Source organism: Amphiura filiformis, chromosome 6, assembly GCF_039555335.1.
Source record: "Amphiura filiformis chromosome 6, Afil_fr2py, whole genome shotgun sequence".
NCBI lineage: Eukaryota > Metazoa > Echinodermata > Ophiuroidea > Amphilepidida > Amphiuridae > Amphiura > Amphiura filiformis.
In genome coordinates, this window is record NC_092633.1 from 73,077,670 (window position 1) to 73,102,157 (window position 24,488).

Here is a 24,488-nt window from a genome sequence, read left to right on the forward strand (position 1 = left end):
TTCCAATAAAAATAACCTACTTTCCTTTCACTACACACATTCTGTAAACACTTCTGTATGCGCTTTTACAAGAAACAACAGACGAGGAGAGAGAACTAGTGGCAGAGACTTGATATATAATATTATGCAATCACGGATTCAATAGAGAATTAATAACTAGAATTTCACGATTCTTGGGTTGTGATTGATTATTATATTCACAGAATATTTGCAGGTGGGTTTTATTTCAAGAAGTTTCCATCCTCTCCAGGTTCGTGTCCCCGGTTCGTGTCCACAACTTGGAGCCCAATCGGAGCACTTTTAGGATTTGACCCCATACAACCTTTGACCTTGAATGGCCCCCTACTTAAGTTCGGTTGGCATAGGTTTGTTAGAAGCAGACATGGCCAATAATCTATCTGATTCTGTGGACCAATGAGCCTTTTACAATTTTGGAAAATGACCTCAAAATGACCTTTGACAAAAGAGTTGTTTCTTATGAAGTACTTTATCATTTGATACCCCAAATTATTGAGTTTCAGACAGAACCACTATAAAAGGTGTGTGTTTTTACCTGTGATGAAGATATCCAAAGACACTTATTGTAGCTAGGTACAGTAGTCTTGCATAGCAAATGACACTGAATGATTACTGTATATTTGTCATAAAGTTATTTGTTTGCTTGTTTGTGTTAATTCTTTTAATAAGTTGGTTATTCTCATCGTGTTATCAATATTGAAGTATAAGATGCATTATGTATATGGCAGATTATTTATTTAATATTCACACATACATGGGCAATAGTATATTGATCTTATAGTTTTACACCAATATATATATATAAAAGTTTCCTCCAATAATGTTCTTGTAAAACTGTGTAACAAACTGTCATTTCCCTAGAAAGCCAAGCACTTGCATTTCTATGACCCAAATATAAATAGGATAACAAAATGACACCTAGTAGTACTCCCGAAGAAGATATTCCTTCTTCATATTTAATAACATGCGTAGGTGCAAGTTTCTCATCTTACGATATTGTTTCTTTCTTTCCTGTTATATCATCAATTTTAGATTTAATACTGATATGGGTTGTGTTGAGGTGGTTGTGGTCCTGTTTGAAGGGACCCTGGACATCTGACTTTGTAGCTGACGAACCAAATCTGCTGTTTGCTGTTGCTGGTTATGTTGTTGTGCCTGTAGGGAAAAAAGAATAGCATAAAATTTAACAACTTTCTGATAACTACTTATAAACAATTGATTGTCTCCACTCATACTATATAGAGTCAAATGCTAAAAGAAAGCAATATTCAATAAATGCAGAAACATAATTCTTCGCAAAGTAGGCATGTAAAAAAAAGTATAAAAAGTGCTTTCCCTAAAAGTGTTTTAATGTGTTCCTCCCAAGGGGTATAAGATGTTATTGTTTTCTCGATATAAATCTAAAAGACAGTAATCAAGAAGTTAATTGATCAAGCACCAGGTGGTGGTCGGTCACAATATAGCACTTATAGCCAGCCCCAGTAGCTAGCTCATCAATTTGCCATCTATAGATGATGAGAATGTCTAATATCACATGAATATATTTAAATTATTGATGTTGAAAACACTCTTACAATTTCCTTATCAAAATATATAACTTGATTATAAAAAAAAAATACCATACTTAAAAAATCCACTCCAACCAAAGTAAAAAATTGAACTAGAAACATCGCGGTTTTCGACGCAAGGCGTCAATTGGGATGCTTCTACCATGGGGCGATTTGAATTCAGAAAAGGTGTTTTAACTCTCTTCACGCGGGTGTCGACTGCAGACGACAAGTTTAAAAAAAAATTCAAAATTCAAAAATTTCAGAAATGTAAATTTTCATGACCATATTTGGAATCAGCATGAAAATTGCATTAAAATGAGTACAAACAAGCCTATTATTGGTTGAGTAGTTCTTAAGATAGCTCTTGATATTTTGAGAAAAAAATTAAAAACTTGAACTTTTCCGTTGAAGCGCATGGCTAGCAGGCAGAGCATTAAAAAGGCAACTCAATGGAAAAGTATTATTAGCTCACTTTTCAGCACTTGTAGCTAGTCATTGATTTTTAACTTATATTTTTCCACATCATAAAGGCACACTTATGGTTTTCCCAATTGATATATGTCATATATCTCAAATATGTATACAAAACCAAGTAATATTGCAGACAAGTCTGGAAATAGGAACATTAATTAGGCTACACAGGAAAGTGTCTCCAAGGTAATTGTCTTGCTCTTTTTATTCATGAAAGAATGGTTTAGTACATTAGCCTATGAATCCATAGAGCTTCATATACCATGCATCTTATGCTATAAACTAAAGCAACAACTTGGGGTGTTAATTATTACAAGTAACATAGTTAATTACAAATATCTTCAACTCATCTATCAATCCAATTTATTTACCATCACCTGATTATAAGCACTAAATGAAGCAGAACCAAGCAGATCTATATCAGGTGCAATAATACAATCGGGTAGATTTACTGATATTAACAAACATTAATACACCTAGAATCAAGTATTTCTAGAGAGTATTGAAAGTGTCTAATTACACTCTCTATATTATGTAGCTAGTCATTGATTTTTAACTTATATTTTTCCACATCATGAAGGCACACTTTTCTATGGTTTTCCCAATTGATATATGTCATATATCTCAAATATGTATACAAAACCAAGTAATGTTGCAGACAAGTCTGGAAATAGGAACATTAATTAGGCTACACAGGAAAGTGTCTCCAAGGTAATTGTCTTTTTATTCATGAAAGAAAGTTACATGAAAATACTGTTTTACAGTGGTTTAGTACATTAACCTATGAATCCATAGAGCTTCATGCTATAAACTAAAGCAACAACTTGAGGTGTTAATTATCACAAGTAAAATAGTTAATTACTAATATCTTCAACTCCTCTATCAATCTAATTTATTTACCATCACTGATTATAAGCACTAAATGAAGCAGAACCAAGCAGATCTATATCAGGTGCAATAACACAATTGGGTAGATTTACTAACATTAATACACCTAGAATCAAGTCAAGTATTTCCAGAGAGTATTGAAAATGTCTAATTGCATTCTCTATATTATGTGGAGTGTTTTCAAAGTGTGCCCATGGCATACGATTGATTTATTTTCCTTAAAGTGGATGCATTTATATTGCTTTTATTTTCAAATATATTTTCAGTGATAATTTGGCAATAAAATTGACAGTGTATTTATTAACTAGGCTATTACTTATTGCTTGAGAAATAAATGCCTTGGTACTGAATGTTGACAGGCTGTATATGTTGATGATAAATGCACAAGCTCCACCCATGGTACACTACATGTGTATTTATATAATCAATTTCTTTCTCAACAAGCAAATGTGACACCATTTGTAACCTATAACTAATATTTGGAAGCAAACAATTCATGAAAAGCTTCTAAATGCGGTAATGGTGATTGATCTATTATTGCCATGCAATGATTTACCTATCAACTCACCTGGTTATTTGGATGTTGCCTTTGCATGCCCATATATCTCTGTTGTTGCAGTAACTGTCTGTGTCTATTCTGTTGTTGCTGGGGAGTTAGTTGATGGGTCATAATATGGCTGACCACCTTGAGGTCCACCTGGCATACGCGGTTGGTTCACTGTCTGCTGTACCTGCTGCATACTGGCTCGCTGCTGTAGCTGATGCTGTAGTCTGTAAACAGTTAGAAGACAGTTGCATGCTGATATATATTTTGAATTTGAAAAAGCATGTTAATGCAGAATGGAGACTCATATAATTTGCCATAAAATTGGTATTATAACGTGAATTTCAAAAAATCTAAATTATCTGATATCATCAGGACATTCCTCGCATTCAGAATGCAATTCAACATGTCTGATGTGCTCTCAGATCCCACAAAACTACTGTGCAAATGTTGTTTTCCAATTCCTTAATGTATCCCATCACATAATGCCATCATTATAAGATATCCATAACCTGCATTTGCATCTTTACAAATAAAAAAATATGATTGGATTGTATGCATTTAATTATTCACAAGGATATGAACTTAACAAATAATAAATACCGTAGCAAGACTCTAACTTCAAGGATCTTTCAAGGACTCAAAATTCACATTTCAATCCATTTTGAACAACATCACAATCAGCAATATCTGAATTGCATGAATATTACATTATGCAAGTAAAACATTCACACCTGAATATAACAAAAATTGAAAGTATGGTATATCAAACATCAAGATATAAAATATACATATTTGTGTCAGAAACAAACTATGCATAATTATAACATTAACAAAACTCGAAGTTAACCTTTTATAACACTTTTAATCTAACACACATTATACCCAGAATGGTACTCATTACTCAATACTATACCCAGAATGGTATTCAATACTACAATTTACAAAATGCTATCAAAACAAATGCCATCAAAACAAATACCTTATCAAAACGGCTCTGTGCTAACTTCTTACTACTTAATTCCTCATGGTATAATAAGAGTCATTGTATCTGAAAGGCTCTAGTAACTGTCATTCATCAGGATGTGTTATAATCTATAACACTTTTGAGAAACTTTGTGAAATTCTCATTGGTTCCTATTTGAGTTATATGAGCTGATTATAATCGACATGCTGCTTACAAAAAAGAGACTGACAGCTGAATCAATAGATTTAAAGTCAGGTAATTCCCTGCAAATGATATTTTGTATACATTTCATTTCCTTTACATTTATTTCATCTTTTTATCATTATCAGCAGCTCATTTAGGTGTAAAGGATGCACTCAGGATCGCATTTGTCAGGAAATTTAATTTTCACCATATCTTTTACAGTAATCAAGACAAGAATAATATGAAAGTACCATATTGATTTCATTATGTACCCAGAATCCTTTGCATCATTTCCCATCAGATTGGGAAGAAGATGGGTGTAAAAATACAAAGCATTGTGTTACGTCAAGCTAGATTTTTGTACAAATTGGAACTTCATAAAAGATTAAACTAGTATTTAGCAGTTTTCAGGATCATTATGGCCAATTACTAAATAGCCATAAATATAAACTTAAAAAATATAAACTCGTATAATAGTAGCTAGCACTATTATTTTTTTATTTAATCATTCTTTTTTTCTGATTTAAGCACATGTAACATGTATATATTATCCAAATTGGACATGCCAAAGCAGTTTTATTTAGTAGTTTCACCACATACAGAGGGTATTTTCCAGGCAGACCATAACACATACAAAATAGTGGTATTTGAACCCTGGGGACACTCAAGTTTGGTTTGGGTAGGGGTGTGCTGCTGAGAATTTGAAAGTGGACACATCAATATACAAATTTTTCAAGAAATTTGGACCCATCGATATAATAAAAAAAAAGTTTTCACCACAATTTTTGTCCCATCCGTACTAGAAAAAGGGGTCACTGGTATACCAAGAGGCCAAAAGTAAAACCCATGTTTGCGGCACGTCCCCGTATGGCCATTTATACTGAGTATCCCCCCCTGAATTTGAAAAAGTAATCCTGTATAAAATGTGTGAATAGCGTACTTCTATGAAAAAATATCTTGTAATATGCTTGCAATGGTTCTCAAAATTTTGTGTAGAAAATGTGCTGCTGTGCATGAATTAGAGTAAAAATCATTCAAATATATTAAAAAGAATAAGATGTGGTTCTTATTTTACGGTACTAAATAAAAGTTCACAATTGTTCATCAAAGTTCCAGGTATGCAATGGCGATCTTCAAGCACACAGTAGAGGTGACGTCTCTGTCCAGTCTGATCACTACAGTCCAACCCTACCTCATCTTCACGTCATGATTGTTGGTCACCCAATCAGTGTGATTGTTTATCATATCTACGTACACCCTGATATGCTTGACGTACGGCATATAACTCAAATTTACTTTTGCGCATACCCAGTAAGAACAATTGTACTGCACTTTCATATTAAATTGAAAGTGCAAAAACCTCTACTATGCTTCAAAGGTGAATTCAAATGGTATTGCATGACAAATATACCATACAATTGTTTTTGATTGCAGCCTTGGTGTGTATGTTGTTTCTAGAATTAAGTATTCTTGATAGGGACTTTTATAAAGTCATTGAAAATCTCAATAATCTCAATAATCTCTCAAATCTCAATAAGCAAAGCAGTTTATACAAGCTAAAATGGCTGAAATAATTATTTCGCTAAAAACTACTATCTATGAGCACATTTTCACAACACACTCTTTGACTTTACAAAAATATACTCAGTACAAATGACCATGCAGTGAAGTGCTGCAAACATAAGAAGCATTTTCGACCTTTTCTAGGTCAATTTTGGTATATGGATGGGTTTTTCAAAAATAAAATTGGGGAAAAAGTTGTTTAACTGAAAATTTTGATGGGACCATATTTCTTTCAAAATTATTGATTGGGTTCACTTTCAAATTCTCGGTGGCAGTCAACTTTCAAATAATCTCAGAGGCACACCCCTACCCCTACCCTACCCTACCCCCACCCTTCGAATAAACTAAATAAACAAATTTTTAAAATTGCAAAAGAGCTTTTAAGACCATTACTGACTGACTACCATGCTCTAGGCAAAAAAAAAAAGCACATCCAAGTTTACTGTAAGTTATGTCTGGATCACAATGTGTTCAGTGAAGGTTAACATGCACATCACTACCTCACCACAATATTACTTCTGAAGATCAGACGGGTTTATTTTTAGTATTGCTAATACACTTGCTTCCTATTTGATATCCAAAAGCTCAGGCAGTGCTCTGAGGCTATTATTAACACAAAAAAATCTTAACTACATAATTGAAAACATGTTATGACAGTTTATTAAAGCAACATTTGCTACAGAGGATGCCACCAGTTGTTTTTTAAATTCTAATTTTATACAATTGTAATGTATTTAAATGAAATAATAAACTTCGCAAAAATCAAGGCCTTACTTCAGTTGTTGTGTTTATGACAAAATCTGAGATTTTTAATTGAAACAACTGAACAAGTTGTTTAATTCATACCGTTGATTAGTCAAACTTGCTTATCGATGAAATATCTTGCAATCATTGAAGCATAAATGGACATTTATTATTTGGGATATACATCTTATTCAAACTTCCATACGTGAATCTTTGAAATGTCCATAGCATCTACCTTATTAACGATCGATGCATTGATGATATAGGTACTGGACTGAAATAGCAATTGTATTTGCTTACTTCATTTGTTTGGTTCATAATAAAAAGTGGATATATCTAATAGTGAAAACTAACATTTAGCAGAAAAAATGAAAATCTTATAATTTATGGAATAGTGCATCTCATCACAAACAGTGGTCTCAATAAGTCCTGAAAAAATTTCGACAAAATAAGAATTACACAGTACATAATTTAACAGACTAGAAAAAGCAAATGAATTAGTAGGCTTGCTTTCTACAAGGTGGGAAAAAAGATTACAACACATACTTTATGGTATGAGCCATTATATGTATTATTATTGTTGCATAGAGACAAGCAATTTGACTCTTCTTGAATAATTCCAGATTGATTTCTTAATGTGGATTTTTGTTCCAGAGGCAGAATGTTCACATCTGTAAACGTGTTTGTTCAATTCTAATAAATGGGGGTTTCTGCACCAAAATGGTAAGGTTTAAAAAATAATGTACAGTAAGTAAATTGAAACTTAAGTTGATTGATTGTGCCTGATGACAGGGAAACTCCTTCATCACACCATCCAGATGGAAAGATTATTTTAATAAAAGGCTGCCTTTTGTATCTTGTTTAAATATTGATATTTACTGTATGATACCATTGATATTAATTTATGATACCATTGATATTTATTGTATGATATACCTTTACAATAGCTAATTCACTTTTTCTGTGATTCCCAGAATCATGTGCATATCGGCACTGTGCAGTATCAATATGTACCATCAATGTGGCATAGTTACTGCGTATGTTGTTTGTATGTTATCTTTTCCACTGCGATACCATATTCTTGGTTTAAGTTGCAAAGTTGCTTTTGGGAATTACTGATACAGTCTATTATGGAGGACAATAGCCTAAATCTACACTACTAATAAAAATAGAATAGAATTACGCGGTTCAAAATTAAGGTGGCCCCCATATAAAAATGTGTAAATAACAAAGGTTTGTAAATACAAACAATATGCAATTGAAGTCCAACACTACTAAAATAAATTAAAAAGGATCAGCCCTGCATTGTATTCATTAGCATAAAATAGCATTAACATTTATATCAGATGAGTGTCTAATATCACATGAATATATTTAAATTATTGATGTTGAAAACACTCTTACAATTTACTTATCAAAATATATAACTTGATTATAAAAAAAAATACCATACTTAAAAATCCACTCCAACCAAAGTAAAAATTGAACTAGAAACATCGCGGTTTTCGACGCAAGGCGTCAATTGGGATGCCTCTTCCATGGGGCGATTTGAATTCAGAAAAGGTGTTTTAACTCTCTTCACGCGGGTGTCGACTGCAGACGACAAGTTTAAAAAAAAATTCAAAATTCAAAAATTTCAGAAATGTGAATTTTTATGACCATATTTGGAATCAGCATGAAAATTGCATTAAAATAAGTACAAACAAGCCTATTATTGGTTGAGTAGTTCTTAAGATAGCTCTTGATATTTTGAGAAAAAAATTAAAAACTTGAACTTTTCCGTTGAAGCGCATGGCTAGCAGGCAGAGCATTAAAAAGGCAACTCAATGGAAAAGTATTATTAGCTCACTTTTCAGCACTTGTAGCTAGTCATTGATTTTTAACTTATATTTTTCCACATCATAAAGGCACACTTATGGTTTTCTCAATTGATATATGTCATATATCTCAAATATGTATACAAAACCAAGTAATATTGCAGACAAGTCTGGAAATAGGAACATTAATTAGGCTACACAGGAAAGTGTCTCCAAGGTAATTGTCTTGCTCTTTTTATTCATGAAAGAATGGTTTAGTACATTAGCCTATGAATCCATAGAGCTTCATATACCATGCATCTTATGCTATAAACTAAAGCAACAACTTGGGGTGTTAATTATTACAAGTAACATAGTTAATTACAAATATCTTCAACTCATCTATCAATCCAATTTATTTACCATCACCTGATTATAAGCACTAAATGAAGCAGAACCAAGCAGATCTATATCAGGTGCAATAATACAATCGGGTAGATTTACTGATATTAACAAACATTAATACACCTAGAATCAATTATATTCTAGAGAGTATTGAAAGTGTCTAATTACACTCTCTATATTATGTAGCTAGTCATTGATTTTTAACTTATATTTTTCCACATCATGAAGGCACACTTTTCTATGGTTTTCCCAATTGATATATGTCATATATCTCAAATATGTATACAAAACCAAGTAATGTTGCAGACAAGTCTGGAAATAGGAACATTAATTAGGCTACACAGGAAAGTGTCTCCAAGGTAATTGTCTTTTATTCATGAAAGAAAGTTACATGAAAATACTGTTTTACAGTGGTTTAGTACATTAACCTATGAATCCATAGAGCTTCATGCTATAAACTAAAGCAACAACTTGAGGTGTTAATTATCACAAGTAAAATAGTTAATTACTAATATCTTCAACTCCTCTATCAATCTAATTTATTTACCATCACTGATTATAAGCACTAAATGAAGCAGAACCAAGCAGATCTATATCAGGTGCAATAACACAATTGGGTAGATTTACTAACATTAATACACCTAGAATCAAGTCAAGTATTTCCAGAGAGTATTGAAAATGTCTAATTGCATTCTCTATATTATGTGGAGTGTTTTCAAAGTGTGCCCATGGCATACGATCGATTCCACTTTAAAAAGTGGATGCATTTATATTGCTTTTATTTTCAAATATATTTTCAGTGATAATTTGGCAATAAAATTGACAGTGTGTTTTTCTGTGGTATTTATTAACTAGGCTATTACTTATTGCTTGAGAAATAAATGCCTTGGTACTGAATGTTGACAGGCTGTATATGTTGATGATAAATGCACAAGCTCCACCCATGGTACACTACATGTGTATTTATATAATCAATTTCTTTCTCAACAAGCAAATGTGACACCATTTGTAACCTATAACTAATATTTGGAAGCAAACAATTTATGAAAAGCTTCTAAATGCGGTAATGGTGATTGATCTATTATTGCCATGCAATGATTTACCTATCAACTCACCTGGTTATTTGGATGTTGTCTTTGCATGCCCATATATCTCTGTTGTTGCAGTAACTGTCTGTGTCTATTCTGTTGTTGCTGGGGAGTTAGTTGATGGGTCATAATATGGCTGACCACCTTGAGGTCCACCTGGCATACCCGGTTGGTTCACTGTCTGCTGTACCTGCTGCATACTGGCTCGCTGCTGTAGCTGATGCTGTAGTCTGTAAACAGTTAGAAGACAGTTGCATGCTGATATATATTTTGAATTTGAAAAAGCATGTTAATGCAGAATGGAGACTCATATAATTTGCCATAAAATTGGTATTATAACGTGAATTTCAAAAAATCTAAATTATCTGATATCATCAGGACATTCCTCGCATTCTGAATGCAATTCAACATGTCTGATGTGCTCTCAGATCCCACAAAACTACTGTGCAAATGTTGCTTTCCAATTCCTTAATGTATCCCATCACATAATGCCATCATTATAAGATATCCATAACCTGCATTTGCATCTTTACAAATAAAAAAATATGATTGGATTGTATGCATTTAATTATTCACAAGGATATGAACTTAACAAATAATAAATACCGTAGCAAGACTCTAACTTCAAGGATCTTTCAAGGACTAAAAATTCAAATTTCAATCCATTTTGAACAAAATCACAATCAGCAATATCTGAATTGCATGAATATTACATTATGCAAGTAAAACATTCACACCTGAATATAACAAAAATTGAAAGTATGGTATATCAAACATCAAGATATAAAATATACATATTTGTGTCAGAAACAAACTATGCATAATTATAACATTAACAAAACTCGAAGTTAACCTTTATAACACTTTTAATCTAACACACATTATACCCAGAATGGTACTCATTACTCAATACTATACCCAGAATGGTATTCAATACTACAATTTACAAAATGCTATCAAAACAAATGCCATCAAAACAAATACCTTATCAAAACAGCTCTGTGCTAACTTCTTACTACTTAATTGCTCATGGTATAATAAGAGTCATTGTATCTGAAAGGCTCTAGTAACTGTCATTCATCAGGATGTGTTATAATCTATAACACTTTTGAGAAACTTTGTGAAATTCTCATTGGTTCCTATTTGAGTTATATGAGCTGATTATAATCGACATGCTGCTTACAAAAAAGAGACTGACAGCTGAATCAATAGATTTAAAGTCAGGTAATTCCCTGCAAATGATATTTTGTATACATTTCATTTCCTTTACATTTATTTCATCTTTTATCATTATCAGCAGCTCATTTAGGTGTAAAGGATGCACTCAGGATCGCATTTGTCAGGAAATTTAATTTTCACCATATCTTTTACAGTAATCAAGACAAGAATAATATGAAAGTACCATATTGATTTCATTATGTACCCAGAATCCTTTGCATCATTTCCCATCAGATCGGGAAGAAGATGGGTGTAAAAATACAAAGCATTGTGTTACGTCAAGCTAGATTTTTGTACAAATTGGAACTTCATAAAAGATTAAACTAGTATTTAGCAGTTTTCAGGATCATTATGGCCAATTACTAAATAGCCATAAATATAAACTTAAAAAAATATAAACTCGTATAATAGTAGCTAGCACTATTATTTTTTTATTTAATCATTCTTTTTTCTGATTTAAGCACATGTAACATGTATATATTATCCAAATTGGACATGCCAAAGCAGTTCTATTTAGTAGTTTCAGATTTCACACCACCAAATAGTATATATGGTTGTGCGCCCTTGAATTTCACTTCTCAGAAAAACCCATTGATTCTGAATTTAAGCATTAAAATGAGCAGAAATTTGCATAATTTTAGCCAAATTTGGATTGGTCATGATTAGTAATATTAATTCCTGCAAGTGTACCACAGATGGGAGAGATCGAATAACTTTTAATGATTTTAAGCAGCCTTTTCTTTACAGAAACACCGGCATGGTTTTGCCTGAAAAATAGGAAATTCCCATACATCGTAGACTTTGAGGGCCAGTCGTAAAAAATAATGACGGTCAACCTATATTTTTTCCCAGCCAGAGGGATCAGGCAAGGGCTGATTTCAACCATCATAGCTGTCGCTTAAAACTGAGTCGCTCCTGTGAAGAAAAAATGACGTTTTCTTAAGGCAAATTTAGCACATATCTCTATGGGACTCTGATTTGGTGGTGTGAGATCTGAATGGAGCTGTGTGTGTGAGTCTCAACTTTTGATTGAGCAAGTTAGCCCTGTGCCTAATTCGTGTTTGGATTCACCGAAGAAGTGCATTGACTGAATTTATGTAATTAAAGGCTAAAATTGAAGAGAACTGCAACATTTGCTACTAATATACCAGTGCTAAGGTGAGTTTATGACCCAAAATGTGTGTTTGAGTGAAAGATTCCATTTCGTAGAGTGACTTAGGCCCATGCAATGTAATCATAATATTTTGTAAGCTTACATCATCAATGGCATGCAATGACTCAGTGCCAGATAGAGAAGACATTGCAGTATGGTGCTAGGGTACTGGTCGGAACTCATGAAATAGGCGCCTGGATCAGGTAAGCTTACGGTTTATGTGTTGGTGGGGGGGTACGGGTAAGCTTATGATTCCACTACTGGTAACCCAGGTAATGTTTACAATCATGATGGTATGCAATGACTCAGTGCCAGATGTAGAAGACATCAGTATATGGTGGCACGTGGGCTAGGGCACTGGTTGGAGCTCATAAAATGTGTCCATGGATCAGGTAAGCTTATGGGGGGGGTAGACGTAAGATTTCACTAATAGGCCATATAATTCAACACTTATAATTCAGACATTGTGGTCATGTTCTTCTTTGTTTTTGTGTGTCTGCCTGGTTACTTGCCCCTCTTGACTGTAAATTGCTGAAAGCCTAAGTCTTGGTGAATTTTTAACATGGTAATCACAATGCTATCTTCAGTAGATAGCAGATGTCACAGACACAATGATTCTGCTTGAAAACAATTTTTTAACCAGCTTCTTGCTCAAATTATGCTAAAAATAAGTTAATTAGATTAAAATAGTCTGAAATTAAGGATAATCAGAAACATGTTGCATCATTCATGGAGCTGTGTGTGTGAGTCTCAACTTGTGATTGAGCAAGTTAGCCCTGTGCCTAATTCGTGTTTGGATTCACCGAAGAAGTGCATTGACTGAATTTATGTAATTAAAGGCTAAAATTGAAGAGAACTGCAACATTTGCTACTAATATACCAGTGCTAAGGTGAGTTTATGACCCAAAATGTGTGTTTGAGTGAAAGATTCCATTTCGTAGAGTGACTTAGGCCCATGCAATGTAATCATAATATTTTGTAAGCTTACATCATCAATGGCATGCAATGACTCAGTGCCAGATAGAGAAGACATTGCAGTATGGTGCTAGGGTACTGGTCGGAACTCATGAAATAGGCGCCTGGATCAGGTAAGCTTACGGTTTATGTGTTGGTGGGGGGGCACGGGTAAGTTTATGATTCCACTACTGGTAACCCAGGTAATGTTTACAATCATGATGGTATGCAATGACTCAGTGCCAGATGTAGAAGACATCAGTATATGGTGGCACGTGGGCTAGGGCACTGGTTGGAGCTCATAAAATGTGTCCATGGATCAGGTAAGCTTATGGGGGGGGGGGGGTAGACGTAAGATTTCACTAATAGGCCATATAATTCAACACTTATAATTCAGACATTGTGGTCATGTTCTTCTTTGTTTTTGTGTGTCTGCCTGGTTACTTTGGTCCCTCTTGACTGTAAATTGCTGAAAGCCTAAGTCTTGGTGAATTTTTAACATGGTAATCACAATGCTATCTTCAGTAGATAGCAGATGTCACAGACACAATGATTCTGCTTGAAAACAATTTTTTAACCAGCTTCTTGCTCAAATTATGCTAAAATAAGTTAATTAGATTAAAATAGTCTGAAATTAAGGATAATCAGAAACATGTTGCATCATTCAGATTTCACACCACCAAATAGTATATATGGTTGTGCGCCCTTGAATTTCACTTCTCAGAAAAACCCATTGATTCTGAATTTAAGCATTAAAATGAGCAGAAATTTGCATAATTTTAGCCAAATTTGGATTGGTCATGATTAGTAATATTAATTCCTGCAAGTGTACCACAGATGGGAGAGATCGAATAACTTTTAATGATTTTAAGCAGCCTTTTCTTTACAGAAACACCGGCATGGTTTTGCCTGAAAAATAGGAAATTCCCATACATCGTAGACTTTGAGGGCCAGTCGTAAAAAATAATGACGGTCAACCTATATTTTTTCCCAGCCAGAGGGATCAGGCAAGGGCTGATTTCAACCATCATAGCTGTCGCTTAAAACTGAGTCGCTCCTGTGAAGAAAAAATGACGTTTTCTTAAGGCAAATTTAGCACATATCTCTATGGGACTCTGATTTGGTGGTGTGAGATCTTTCACCACATACAGAGGGTATTTTCCCAGGCAGACCATAACACATACAAAATAATGGTATTTGAACCCTGGGGACACTCAAGTTTGGTTTGGGTAGGGGTGTGCTGCTGAGAATTTGAAAGTGGACACATCAATATACAAATTTTTCAAGAAATTTGGACCCATCGATATAATAAAAAAAGTTTTCAACACAATTTTGTCCCATCCGTACTAGAAAAAGGGGTCACTGGTATACCAAGAGGCCAAAAGTAAAACCCATGTTTGCGGCACGTCCCCGTATGGCCATTTATACTGAGTATCCCCCCCCTGAATTTGAAAAAGTAATCCTGTATAAAATGTGTGAATAGCGTACTTCTATGAAAAAATATCTTGTAATATGCTTGCAATGGTTCTCAAAATTTTGTGTAGAAAATGTGCTGCTGTGCATGAATTAGAGTAAAAATCATTCAAATATATTAAAAAGTATAAGATGTGGTTCTTATTTTACGGTACTAAATAAAAGTTCACAATTGTTCATCAAAGTTCCAGGTATGCAATGGCGATCTTCAAGCACACAGTAGAGGTGACGTCTCTGTCCAGTCTGATCACTACAGTCCAACCCTACCTCATCTTCACGTCATGATTGTTGGTCACCCAATCAGTGTGATTGTTTATCATATCTACGTACACCCTGATATGCTTGACGTACGGCATATAACTCAAATTTACTTTTGCGCATACCCAGTAAGAACAATTGTACTGCACTTTCATATTAAATTGAAAGTGCAAAAACCTCTACTATGCTTCAAAGGTGAATTCAAATGGTATTGCATGACAAATATACCATACAATTGTTTTTGATTGCAGCCTTGGTGTGTATGTTGTTTCTAGAATTAAGTATTCTTGAAAGGGACTTTTATAAAGTCATTGAAAATCTCAATAATCTCAATAATCTCTCAAATCTCAATAAGCAAAGCAGTTTATACAAGCTAAAATGGCTGAAATAATTATTTCGCTAAAAACTACTATCTATGAGCACATTTTCACAACACACTCTTTGACTTTACAAAAATATACTCAGTACAAATGACCATGCAGTGAAGTGCTGCAAACATAAGAAGCATTTTCGACCTTTTCTAGGTCAATTTTGGTATATGGATGGGTTTTTCAAAAATAAAATTGGGGAAAAAGTTGTTTAACTGAAAATTTTGATGGGACCATATTTCTTTCAAAATTATTGATTGGGTTCACTTTCAAATTCTCGGTGGCAGTCAACTTTCAAATAATCTCAGAGGCACACCCCTACCCCTACCCTACCCTACCCCCACCCTTCGAATAAACTAAATAAACAAATTTTAAAATTGCAAAAGAGCTTTTAAGACCATTACTGACTGACTACCATGCTCTAGGCAAAAAAAAGCACATCCAAGTTTACTGTAAGTTATGTCTGGATCACAATGTGTTCAGTGAAGGTTAACATGCACATCACTACCTCACCACAATATTACTTCTGAAGATCAGACGGGTTTATTTTAGTATTGCTAATACACTTGCTTCCTATTTGATATCCAAAAGCTCAGGCAGTGCTCTGAGGCTATTATTACACAAAAAATCTTAGCTACATAATTGAAAACATGTTATGACAGTTTATTAAAGCAACATTTGCTACAGAGGATGCCACCAGTTGTTTTTTAAATTCTAATTTTATACAATTGTAATGTATTTAAATGAAATAATAAACTTCGCAAAAATCAAGGCCTTACTTCAGTTGTTGTGTTTATGACAAAATCTGAGATTTTTAATTGAAACAACTGAACAAGTTGTTTAATTCATACCGTTGATTAGTCAAACTTGCTTATCGATGAAATATCTTGCAATCATTGAAGCATAAATGGACATTTATTATTTATTTATTTATTATTCAAACTTCCATACGTGAATCTTTGAAATGTCCATAGCATCTACCTCATTAACGATCGATGCATTGATGATATAGGTACTGGACTGAAATAGCAATTGTATTTGCTTACTTCATTTGTTTGGTTCATAATAAAAAGTGGACATATCTAATAGTGAAAACTAACATTTAGCAGAAAAATGAAAATCTTATAATTTATGGAATAGTGCATCTCATCACAAACAGTGTTCTCAATAAGTCCTGAAAAAATTTCGACAAAATAAGAATTACACAGTACATAATTTAACAGACTAGAAAAAGCAAATGAATTAGTAGGCTTGCTTTCTACAAGGTGGGAAAAAGATTACAACACATACTTTATGGTATGAGCCATTATATGTATTATTATTGTTGCATAGAGACAAGCAATTTGACTCTTCTTGAATAATTCCAGATTGATTTCTTAATGTGGATTTTTTTGTTCCAGAGGCAGAATGTTCACATCTGTAAACGTGTTTGTTCAATTCTAATAAATGGGGGTTTCGGCACCAAAATGGTAAGGTTTAAAAAATAATGTACAGTAAGTAAATTGAAACTTAAGTTGAAATTGATTGTGCCTGATGACAGGGAAACTCCTTCATCACACCATCCAGATGGAAAGATTATTTTAATAAAAGGCTGCCTTTATTGATATTTACTGTATGATACCATTGATATTAATTTATGATACCATTGATATTTATTGTATGATATACCTTTACAATAGCTAATTCACTTTTTCTGTGATTCCCAGAATCATGTGCATATCGACACTGTGCAGTATCAATATGTACCATCAATGTGGCATAGTTACTGCGTATGTTGTTTGTATGTTATCTTTTCCACTGCGATACCATATTCTTGGTTTAAGTTGCAAAGTTGCTTTTGGGAATTACTGATACAGTCTATTATGGAGGACAATAGCCTAAATCTACACTACTAATAAAAATAGAATAGAATTACGCGGTTCAAAATTAAGGTGGCCCCCATATAAAAATGTGTAAATAACAAAGGTTTGTAAATACAAACAATATGCAATTGAAGTCCTACACTACTAAAATAAATTAAAAAGGATCAGCCCTGCATTGTATTTATTAGCATAAAATAGCATTAACGTTTATATCAGATGAGTGTCATTTCCTTCAGTAATGTTCAGGCAACAGAACACTTGTACTACTAAGTACTGAAGTCCCATGATATTGAACAGAAAAGATAGAATGCAAATTAGGATTGTCAGATTCAGATCCTTTCTTTATTTGGAGCCTAGTGTATATCAAGATAACATACGTACAAAACACTACATAATAAGCAAGAATTATAACACTTGTACTACTAAGTACTGAAGTCCCATGACATTGAAAGACGCTTTGTATCAACACCATCAGAACAGAAAAGAAAGATTGTGAATCAGGATTGTTGGTGTCTAATCCTTTAATTTTGTCGAGTCGAGTATACAGACTGACATATTGAATGGTGATATCCATTCAGAAAAATGGGTACAGTTAAATGGGCTATTCCAGTTTAAATCCATACACCCCCCATTGAAGATATGACCTTAATCTCCAACACAGGGAGTGTGAATTTCAAATAGAATCATCCATTCAGGTAACCCATTTGAAATTCACAGTATGAATTTCACACCCCATGTGTGGAAGCCTTGTCTTCCATAGGGGTGTATTTTCAACCGAAATAGCCCAATATAAAATAAGACTACCAATAACATAATATTAGTGGAAATAACACAAGGCAGTAGTCACACCCAACTCTTCCTCCTTGTTGTACCTAGTATATGCCCCATTCATTGGCTTTCCTTAGGCTACCTAACAAAATACCATTAATAATTTAAGGATAGGTAAGATTGGAGTTGTAGCAAGTTTGTCCTTGCTGGTACAACTATAGTTGTAGCAACTTCTGAATAGTGATCACTACCGCAACAATTATCCTACCCTTAATAGCTTACTCGAAATCCTAATCCTTAAACCTAACCTTACACCTGAAAATCATGTCATATAAGATGACCTGGACCCCACGAAATTTTACTAAGAAACAATAAAGCAAAGATTATAGTGCATCTTCTGAAGAAGAGAGAGGTACTTTAATCAATATCGATATCAAAGCCCTCTAGTGTTGAGCCTGCTGTACATCACTGTCAGCTGGCAGTAACTTGAAGTTGATCAGTACGTCAACAGAGTGGCTGAGGAAGCGAGCCGACCTGTTAGCTCCTGAAATGTCCCCATATTGTAAGTGTTTCAACTGAACTTGGCTTGAAGAAATATTTGATTAAGAATAAGGGATGAATATCCTACCTTGCCGAAGCAGCCATAGGTCTATGTTGTTGTGATTGCATATATCCTGGTTGGGGTTGGCCTGCCATTGGCTGCATCATGCCCCCTTGTCCTCCCTGTGGATGGCTGGCATAATGTTGGTTGTAGTTAGAAGACATCATTGCACCACTTGGTTCTTGCATTGGAGGCTGCTGCTGCATCATCTGCTGGTTGCCATAGCCACTGTAACCGCTTGACGTCTATGATATTAAGAAATAAACCAATGATTGTGGATTTTATTAAGATAATTTGGGGGTAGGAGGATAGAGTTAGCCTGGTACAGGAACACTGGTGGTGCTCACAGTTGTTTGATGGCATGTAAAACTGAGTCATTTTTAAGAAAAGTTGAACAATGGTGGCACTATTTATCTAAAATTTTGTTTGCATCTTTACAAGGGGTAGACACTTGTAAAATGGTATTAGAACATTAGCAAACAGACTAACAAATGACAAGGGAATTTTCAAAAAAACTTTTTATCATGAAACGTACAGTACAACTCATATTATTTGGCTAATTCAAATTGAAAATATATGTAAATAGCGCCCTCAATTTTCACACAAAGGTATGGTTTATAGAATAAATTTACCACAAAAAAGCAGAAAAAGATGAATAATTTGATATAGAAACAAAAATATATGTTAAAAATTGCTTCCTAATATATGTGCATATACAGTTTATTAGTGTGATAGTTGTTGGTATTATTCAAGTCTAGAATTGAACATTATAATGTTTTGTTAGAAAAAATTAATAAATGATCACATCAAACAACTGTGTGCATACTGTGGTATATTCTTAGGGTTGGTAAGAGGTGATGAATTGAGTCTTGGGATCCATAAGGCAGAGCCCCTTGTTGGTGGGGAGAGGCGGAAGAACCCTTGGTGGGAGACTTCTGAAGCTATTGGTTCTGTGCACTTTTCTTTGGGCTGTCAAAAGCTATCTTTAACAACAAAAATTACTAACACTAGTAAACGGTTCCAAAATAATAAGGCCCCCAGACATTTTGGTGTAATCCACAATTCTCTTATTTTAAAGATTGGAATATAGACTGGTTAGTTATGCATCAAGTGGGTGGGTTTTGTTGCTATGTTTTACCATCTTCACTGAGAAATACAGCCATTTATGAAATTTTCGGCCAAAAAAAGTTGCACTTTTCTACATAAGCTTTTTCTACACACAACCCTGGAATATTCAACAACTAATCAGTTATAAATATGTGGGTCTTCAGTAATGATTGGAATGAAGTTACTGTAGTAAACTCTACAACTGACTACTCAAGTAACCACTAAAAAAATAAACAAAATGAGGCCTTTGCACACCTGTTGACAACTTGTATGTAACTCAAGTAATCTCCCTGGGTTGGCAGGGTATGCATAAAGAAAAATAAGCTTTAAATAGATACTAGTTATGAATAAAATATGATCTTAAATGTCTTATATTTCCTTTCAATATTTCATATGAATTAAGCCATTAGTATCTGACATCCCTCCTTTCAATGTGGCAACAAGCATCGTCAATAAACTCTACATCCTGGCTCTACACCATCACTTCCATTTCCCCATCAAAATAGGGCCTTTTTTTTATTTTTTCTTATTATTCATGTTACATAGTGGAAATGAAATTATGTTTTGTTTGCTACAGTTGTACTAAACCAACAGGGCTGTCTCAGCATATTAATAGGGAGTTAAAGATCATAAACATGAGTGGGGAAAACTCAAGTAGTTTTTCACAAGCTTAGAATGGGAATCCACATCATCGAGGTGATGGCATGAAATGAAATCAGACCATTTTCTGTAACTGATAAATGACGAGGTCCATTATACATAATAAGCGATACCATTCCTATAATGAAAACAGCAGCTATTGCTTGTTTATGCACACTAAGATGTTCTTGCACTCAAACAACAGCCCTCATAATAAAACCCCTTGAATAGCTACGTACTGGAGGTTGTCCACCAGGCTGCATGTGATTCATTGGTGGTCCTTCCTGTTGTCTTGGGTTATAACCACCTTGAAACATTCCTGGATTACCGCCTTCCATATTGGCTGTACGCTGTCTCAGGTGCTCCTTTATTAACCGTTTTGCATCAATTGGTACTGGAATGACAAAGAATAAAATGAAAAGAACATAATGGTAAGTAAATTATCATGTGTATGGTGGATTTATTAATACATCACGAGTCAAAAGCATAGAATGTACAATACAAATGAAACAAAGCAATACAAAATTGGTTGACCATTGTTGAAAAGGAAATTGCTTGTTTTTAATGCAACAAAATAAATAAGTGAGCTCCGGCAAACCGACTTATGTGGCACGGTCTGATTCAATCAGGCTTTAGGCAACAATTGTGAGACTGAGATACAGACAAAAATATGGGGCAAATAAAAACAAAAGATACGAAATTGGAATGAAAAAACCTTTTAACTTTGCCTCCAAGTATGCTGAATAATACACATGGTTGCTGGGCATGTTGGTCATGATAACTCAATCTTCTAAATGACCTCATTTGGACTGATTGGATCAGATTGTGTCATATATAACAAATTGAGTGAAAAAAATATCACAACCGCAAGGGATTTCACCCAGGCACTCAATAAAAAATAATTAGGAAAGAGACTGGTGAAATGAAATGTCCTTCTACCAGTGGACTTCGGTTGTATATATAAATGCGCATATATAAATGCGCACGTGACCAGATGGCCAGTGCCATGTTCGTGTTACCTCACTGTCAATCACTGAAATTGCGACCACAGTTCCAGGTGGTGGCCGCATTGCATTCTAAATTCAGTAAATTTTCATCGTCAACCGTGTAATTGAATGGGATTATTTTGAAATTTTAAAACGCTTGAAATATCACAAACAAATAGGCCTATGTTGATAAATAATATAAATACAAGTTAAAACCGTTGGGGTTCGATAATGAACCCCACAAAATTAACCGACTATAGAGTGTATGCACTATGCAATAAACCCAAGCGGAACGAGAGTTGCTAAGTAACCGCTAACCGAACCATAAACACATGCATGATGATCAGAGAGCGAGTCTTCAATTTCCCCATAGCTTCCCACGTTGTACAACGTCAGTCGAATTTGGCGGTGTTCGTTTGTTTGTCCTCCAAGTTATAGCATTGTTCACTTTGTGTTGAACATTGTAAGTGGGCCTCACTAATGACATAAAGGTTACTGTTATATCATGTCAAGAGGCCACTTTCATGAATAAGCTAAACAGCCTATGTGGAGGAATTGTATGCATGAACAATCACACCAATGACGTAGTAATGAATACCCTCTATATTGGAAAATGCCATACGGCCGGGCGGTTTCACAAGTTGCCGGCTCGATCATGTCATCCGCCGCCTGCACAGTTCTGACCTTGTCCCCTTTCATACTTTCATGCCGTTGCGACAAGAGGCATGACTTATCAGCCATTCACAAGTCTTGATTGTGTCTGTTTGTCTACAATGCGCGTGTGTCACGCCGCTCTGCGGCAAGCAGCATGATAGTATGAAACCAGCACTACGTCATAGATATGGCCAATTGGCACGCCCATTTAGCACGGAAATTATGAAATATAACTTTGTAAGTCAGCTATATCTAGCTTTTCCGTAGTTAATTTTTTTTCCGTGATGGAAAACGTTAATAAAGAGTTTATCTTTCGGGTCAAGTTATTTTACCCTTTGCAATCAATGCCACTATTTTGCAAAAGCAATTTTCCTTGCGACCTGTCATTTTCCCCTATACTTTTGCACGGGGAGTTTATGTACATCCGGGTACCTTATATCGTTTAATACGGTATGGCAACTTGTAGATGTCACGTGCGCATTTATATATGCGCATTTATATATACAACCGAAGTCCACTGTCTACCTAGGATTATCGGGATTTATATTGAATCTTCAAGCAAAATATAGATATGTCTGTAAATAAGACTATATATCACTATACTTTAGTACACCTCAAGTTTGGTAGTGAAGATAATACTCTTTGGATGCATGAATGTAAGCTCTGTGCAGTTAACTTTATGGGCACAATTCCATACTGTGACCAGCAAAAATACACACCTACATTACTATATTGAAGGCGATCTATAAACAAAAGAAAACTATAAGGTTAAAATTGACATATTTATTTCCTGTTGCAGGTGTTTCAAAACAAGATGCCTGCTACATTAGGCACAGCAAAATTTAAGAGAGTGAGCACTGGAGCACATGCAAGCATGTGACATAGCATTTGAAAATAAAAACATCATCTTGAAATCTAAGTTTTTCTGTATCATTGCATATGGATCTATATCCATGATCAATTCAGTGATTCCCTGCTGTGCTTGAGATCTCATCTCTCACTAATTTAGCCATGCAGAGTTGATTTTCCTTGGCTTGTAGTGAGCATGGCTGCTGATCCATATAAACCTGTCTAGTCTGGTTTTTCTCCATGCTGGTACTCTAGTTTTGTCCTACTATAGGGCACTATCTGTAATTCACCAAATCATAAAATCTAAAAAATCATCAAAAGAGTAAGGAGTGCCGACATACTCTGTAATTGAAAACACTCAAGTCGAACCAATAAGGGTGTAATTTGCCATTGTAGTCACCATTGAAGGTGTTTGTCTGAACGAACACTTATAGCTAAAGAGCTACTTTGAATCACTTGAATCAAGCTTTTCGGCCCTTGTCCATCTTTTTTACAAATGTAAAAAAGATGGACAAGGGCCGAAAAACGTCCATAGTTTAATAGTAAGCTAATTGACTTCACATTTGTATCATGTAAAATTGCATGTTTTGTAAAGAATACATTTGATAAAAGAAATCATTTTAAAACTAGGGCCATAAACTTAGGAATTGGCGATTGCCATAACCATATTGTCATTTTGTTACAAGTAACTGTGATTTGATTTGCAATGGCTGTGAAAGGTGTGTTTTTCTAAGGGCTTTGCGGTGCATACAATCATGTTTTGAAAGTGCCAGCAAACTGTCGCTGTGTATAACCGCAAATTTCCAATATCTTTTCCACTTTATATCACTATTATATTTTGATAAAGCTTACAGATTGACATTGGCAATGTCAGAGCACTTAAAAATCAATTTATACAGTAATATAGATTTATAGACAAATTTTGCAGCAGGGACATCTTACCATCTTTGTAGAAGCACCTGGAGCATTCTTTTTAGATTCTTTCAAGATAGAATTATGAGAATATTTATGAGAAGAAACTTATTTAAACTTAATTTAGACCCATATGTGTGTTAAATCTTGCTAGATGAAGTCACAGATGAAGCAAATGTTAGTTCTGTTTAAAGCATCAATTGGGCCATTCTCCAAGATGTCAAACAGTAACCAAGGTAACATTGAATTCTGCTGTAGACTAGAAGATTGTTCAGAAATGTTACTTATCCATGTGATTTGATTTGACCAGATTCATTAATATTCTTAAAAATGCTAAAAACATGCTTTAGTTTTATGCAAGGCTTCACTGTCACCAAGGCAAAATGTCCCAATTATTTTTCACTGACTTAGCTTTTTGTAAAACCAGGCCAATAATAATGCAAACTTGTATGAGGCAGCATAAACAGAT

The 24,488-nt window shown here is 34.4% G+C and overlaps 1 protein-coding gene across 1 annotated transcript; it reads right to left on the bottom strand.

Moving 5' to 3' along the window:
* Positions 1-196: 196 nt before the first annotated feature.
* LOC140155995 (uncharacterized) lies at positions 197-20,992 on the bottom strand. Its single transcript, XM_072179052.1, has 4 exons — positions 20,858-20,992; positions 18,900-19,117; positions 10,245-10,447; positions 197-1,173 (listed from the first exon to the last, which is right to left on the bottom strand). The coding sequence occupies exons 1-3, from the start codon at positions 20,954-20,956 to the stop codon at positions 10,309-10,311; spliced, it is 456 nt and encodes a 151-aa protein (XP_072035153.1). The 5' UTR covers positions 20,957-20,992; the 3' UTR covers positions 197-1,173; positions 10,245-10,308.
* Positions 20,993-24,488: the final 3,496 nt, after the last annotated feature.